The 5,585-nt window shown below is 45.2% G+C and overlaps 1 protein-coding gene across 1 annotated transcript; it reads right to left on the reverse strand.

The window, feature by feature from the left end:
* Nucleotides 1-3,027: 3,027 nt before the first annotated feature.
* On the reverse strand, nt 3,028-5,520 carry SAT1 (spermidine/spermine N1-acetyltransferase 1; the record flags this gene model as incomplete). The annotated part of the gene is made up of 5 exons (XM_010173439.1): nt 3,028-3,543; nt 3,854-3,894; nt 3,980-4,081; nt 5,287-5,370; nt 5,460-5,520. Coding segments are annotated over 5 exons (459 nt in total), but the record flags the coding sequence as incomplete, so codon positions are not given.
* Nucleotides 5,521-5,585: the final 65 nt, after the last annotated feature.

Below are 5,585 nucleotides of genomic sequence, written 5' to 3' on the forward strand. Positions count from 1 at the left end.
CTATGGCTACGGCTCTGATCATTGTGCAGGAGCCTGGGAGCAGGAAAATGCCAAGTAGAGAGGGGGTGGCGAGCCCAGCGCTCCTTCTTCTTGCAGCCGGGTACAGCCCTCCGTCGTGTGCTCCAGGCACAAGTGTGTCCGAGGCCACCTTTCCATTTCCACCCAGTTGGAACACAGAAGTGCTGCAACTGTGAAATCTGCTGGCTGGCTGGGCAGGAGGAGAACTTCCTCGGTCATGATCTTGAGAACAAGAGCAAGGAGGATCTTTGCACCTCACCTCCCCAGAGATATTATCAGTGCTGATGTAACTCCTGCTCTCTAACTCTTCCCCAGAGGCAGGTGTGCTGCAGTGAGGAAATAGGGTAACGCAGAAGGCTGGCATACCTGCAGGTCCCGTGCAAGCCCTGTGCCTGTGCTGTGGTGGATTCCCACTGGTGTGATACCAGTGAGCAGCTGGAAGCCTACTGGTATTGCTTAGCCTTAGTCATACGCTCGCACTGCAGCTTGGCAGTGTGATCATGATCCTGGAAATGAAGAAAGTCAAGCTAGGTGAGATTTCTCCCATGTTTAGACCTGTAGAAAATACTGAGCTGCATGTCTTGATTGTAGTTACAGAGTCAGTTTGGTCCCCTTGTAGCCTGAGAAAAAGTTATCGAGGGAATTTAAAATTGGTCTTTTCTTGAGCCATGACATTACCACATCACTCTGGTGGAGAATCTGCTATGATGGCTGTGAGAATATTTCTGCTGGTTTTAAAAACCCTACCTCTTAGTAGGATCTCGTTGAAAGACACATCTAAAAGGTTAGTACTTGTCTTTACTTTCACTTGTGAATGTCTAAATTATCATAGTTGGCTAGAAAAGGTCTTCTCATTTAGCACTGCCCTGCTTCTTTTCTGTGACTCCCTGAGAATCTATTTCAGCAGAATTTGTTTAGAAAACACAATGGTGAACTCCATTGGCAGAAGGTGATGAACAAGATATGACAAACACTTTTAAATTGATTGCAAATTTGACTAAGTAAGTTGCTTACTTTCCTAATTATAATGCCTAATTAGTTAGTTTGTTCCATTCAGTCATGCAGCTTCGATAGCCTTATCATGCTCCAGAAGTCTGGGGCCTGAGATTTAAGCAGGTCTGTCCTAGATATCTAATGAACTGTTAATTTGAAAACAAAAACATTTTTAAACTGCTCTACTAGTAATCACCTTCTGGATATAATATACAGAGCCAGAAGAACCAGCTTGAAATAACTTCAAAACAGATTCCACTAGGACTGAGATGCATGAGCGGGTTACTGCAGCTCACAGTAACTCCACTCTCACACAGCGGAGTCATTGCGGCTTCACCGATGAGAAGACACAACACGCTGACACTCAGCAAGACCTGCTGGAGACCCTCTCCTCCTTCCCGTACCGCCTCCAGCACTAGTTACTGGGCTGGTTCATCGGGTGGGCTCACCCTCAACTCCTTTGGCCTGCTGAGCTGCAGAAGAGTACAGGCTCAGCAAGGATAAGCTAGGGCGGCTGGGAGCCTAGCAGTTCATCTGCTGGCAGGTGAGGAACAGATTTCTGTTTCCCTCAGGCAGGAGAGGGATTTGAGCCTCAGGCTCCCGTATGTGGTATGAACAGTCTCACAGCTGAGGTGCTGCACGGACACAGGGAGTGTCTGAAATGACTGTGTCTTATGCAGAACCTGATCTGCTAAATCAGGGTAATTTATGTGACAGATTCTGGGCTCAGTCCAGCCTGTGTTTGTCCAGACAACCACTTGGACATATGCTACCTCCTCCTCTCTTCCAAAAGCTCCTGTATTTCTTATTGGTTTTCTCATTCCTGAGGCAACAGCTGACAGCCGTATCTCACACCTGGGCAGAGCTGGCACACTGCTGCCTACACCTTAGTTAAAAACAAAACAGAAAACGAAAAGAGTTTCCTGCTAAATGCCCTGCACAACCTGCTGCTTGTTCTTAAACACAGGTTGGGGTTACCCATGGTTGAAGCAGTCACTGCTCACTGCCCTCTCAGATGAGGAGACATCTTCAGATTCCATGATTGATGCAGTGATCAAAATCAGTTCAAACCCTTGTTTTATTTAAACCAGTGCATGCTACAAGGCAGGCAAGTCTCTTCCCCTTCCTTTGACATGAAAGCAGTGCTGGTCAAAAGCAGCCTTTGATTGTGGGGTTACTACTGAGCAAGAGGAGAGCAGGATAAAAGTTCCCTGCATCCCCTGGCACCATCAATTTATGAGAGGCAAACACAATGTCACAAATTTGAAAAGTCTGTTTCCAAGCTGATTAAAAGTTGATGAGCAGCATTGTTCTCACATAAACACACAGGGTGGGAGTTTTTCGCTGCTTAACACAGCACTTAGTTTCAGGCAGCTCATCACGGCTGCCTCTGCAGCGCTGAAGGATGCTAAAAACTCTACACCATATCTGAAATCACGTACCTCAGCCCAGGTTACCAAAAGCGTTCAAGGGTGATGTTTTAAGATTCACATAAGGGACACTTTTTATGGTTTGTATTTTCTACTACTCCTGACCAGTCAACCCTATTTTTGTGATTTAGGCTTTGAAACTGCATCTTCCCTTTCAAGCCCATGCCCTCCTGCTGAGGGTGGTCTGCAGCTAAATAAAGTCCCACAGAGAAGATACCAGAAGCTCCAACTGTCTAGAGGGCTGAGACCAGCAGCCTGAGTCAAGGACTCCAGCTGCCCCAACAGCAACTCTGGAGTGATGTATAGCTCACGCGCACAGAACACTCACTCACACAGAACGCTCTGCACAACGCAGGAAGGAGACTGATCTCGCACCCCTCTGAGGGCTCAGCTTCAGCACAGGTGCTCAGCACCGCACCCCTGGGTCCTGCAGGCACATGAGGGTGGGCACCTTGTATTTCTCTGGGACTGTGGTACATCATGCTTCACTCATGAAAGTGTCTGGCTGAATTAGAGAGTCTTTCATTAATTTGCGCATTACCCAACTGAAAACTGCATGTGAGAATTAAAGTCAACACTACTGCCATGAAGTGAAAATACTATTTATTTTTATAAAAGGCAATAATTAAAACAAACCCTACCAGTGTGTACATTGTACACATTTGAATGACACTCACAAGAATGAAGTTTTCATATACAAAGATTACAAGCCCACACTGGTAAAGGATGCACACAAGCACATACTGAGCTCCACAGATGCCTCGGCTCCAGGTCACAGTACCAATTTCTCTACGAGCACATCTGCGTAGCATTTTCATTATTAGCATCCACACTACTTTATTCCACTACAAACTGTACACAGAAAGCAAGAAGGAGTTTATTCAGAGAGCCTACATATTCGCAGAAAGGATTTATTTGCTGGAATAATCTCTCACTCTTCTGTTGCCATCTTCAAGAGATACTCTTTGTCAATTTTGAAGAGCCTCCACCCCTCCTCAGTGGACAGATCAGAGGCACCTCTCCTCTTATAGAACCTGATGGAGGGTTCGTTCCACTCCGCAACCAGGAAGTGCATACTGCTGCAGCGGCACCTCACAGCGACCTGCAAGAAGTGCAACACCACCTGTTTCAAACAGCCCTAGATAAGCCCAGTAACAACTGGGGAAACTACTCAGCAACTAACTGTGTATCACCAGAAGTCATCAAGTTCATTCTGTCTGTCACTTCAGTATTTGTCACTGTTTAACAGACTCCAGACAATGTTTTAAGCTGTCTCATGTCCTGTCACCTCCTTTAATTTAATTTGGAGCAGTGCTGAAGGAGCAGCTCTCATGCAACTTGCAGAAGAGCAAGAATGCTGCCTTGCCATGTGTCCTCAGTTCTGCTTGTTTAGACTTATCACTTGGACATACCTGACTCAAGTTCTTCAGAATTTCTGACCCAATGCCAAGTCCTAAAAAAACAACACAACAAGAAAGTAAGTTTTAGTTTTAAAGAAGCCCTATTGGAAGCAACCAACCTAACTCTGTAATACATACCTCTATACTCAGCCATCACATAAAAATCTTCAAGATACAGCAGTTTTCCAATCCATGGATCGTAAGTGAAGTAATACATGGCAAAGCCCACAATGCAGTGTCCTGAAACAAAGGGTGTCACTTTAGCTCGTCTGAATTGAAACAGCACAAATACTCAGCCTTATATGCATGTTTACACATACAGATTCTTTCTGCGACATGCAGACATTTGCTATTAGGTCAGAATTAAGTATGAAGTTTGCAAGTAAGCACACAACTGAAAATACGAGCTCTGACAAACTTGTATCAACTTAACAGTATGAAGATTGTCCTTGCCATACCCAGAATACCTCAAAAGCACTGTCACACTAAGTGCTGAACACAAAGCTTTTTGTTCCTACAAACACACACATACCCTACTGATTTATCACTATTTCCATTCTGGAATACAAGTAAAAACTTTACACAGCAGTTCAGTCTAGATGATTGCCCCAACTCTGCTTCCTTGGCAACCAAAACAGTCTACCAAACTCCAAAAACCACTGATCTTTCAATGTATATTCTGAAGTAGCTACACTGTGTGAGAAGGCATTGCTCACAGGCCACCTTTACAGCAGCACTGCCAGCACCTCAACTTATCCTTCCACTGAGAGCATCAAGCTGTTTTCTTTACCTTCAGCACCATAAAGTCAAGGTAAGTAAAGCTGCAGCTTCAATTATAACCCTGTGGGTCAACAGGGAAGAGAAACCAACTCTTCCAACAGCAGCCCACTCAAATCTAAGCCTTGACTATTTTAATTACACCTGCCAATAACACTCTGCACATACTGTAAGAGAAGCGTGCAAACAAATTTCTGCTCTACTGTGTCTTTGGTAAAGGTTTTGGAATAGCACTTGTCCCTGTAGACCTTACCTCATATTATGATCATCTACTTTATTGTGTAACGGATCTTTTAGTTACCTCCCCGCCCATCCATGTACACGGAAGGGCCATGTACATGGCGAAGCTAGAGACTGTAACCTGAAGATTGGGGACAAATTAAAGAAAAAAATGTGATTCAACAGAATTACATAAAGGTAAGTCAGGGTCAAACAAGAACAGCCATTTCATTAACTGGAGTCAAGCACATTATGTTACACCTGATCTTCCCACGCCTCCAGGATTAGCAACTACTTCAGCAGAGTACCACTATATGTTACTGCATTTAACAGTTAACCTATTCCTCCTACCCCAATTCACTGGTGAAACCTTATTTATAATCGATAACATCAAGTACAAGATGCCTCTTGCGTATTTAGCATCTAAAACAAGCATTGAGAAGTCTCACCTTCAGACGACCACTGTTCTTTTGGCACTTCTGCAACCAGACAGTGGTAGAAAGGGTGCTCGCCAAAACCATCCTCAAGCAGTTCTAGAAAAGCAGAATAAATCGGCACCTGAGCCACCGCACCGATACCCTCACTGGGCTACCGACCCGGTGAGCAGAGGCCGCTTTTGTACCTTTCTCAGTTAGCACCACTTGATCCTCCATGTCCTCGTACTTGGCCAGTTCCTGGAAGAGAAGGACATGTCAGCGGACTCTCCCCGCAGGTCCCCGCAGCCGCCTCCCCATTGGCTGCCCGCACC

This window comes from Antrostomus carolinensis, unplaced genomic scaffold, assembly GCF_000700745.2.
Source record: "Antrostomus carolinensis isolate BGI_N321 unplaced genomic scaffold, ASM70074v2 scaffold9068, whole genome shotgun sequence".
Classification (NCBI taxonomy): domain Eukaryota; kingdom Metazoa; phylum Chordata; class Aves; order Caprimulgiformes; family Caprimulgidae; genus Antrostomus; species Antrostomus carolinensis.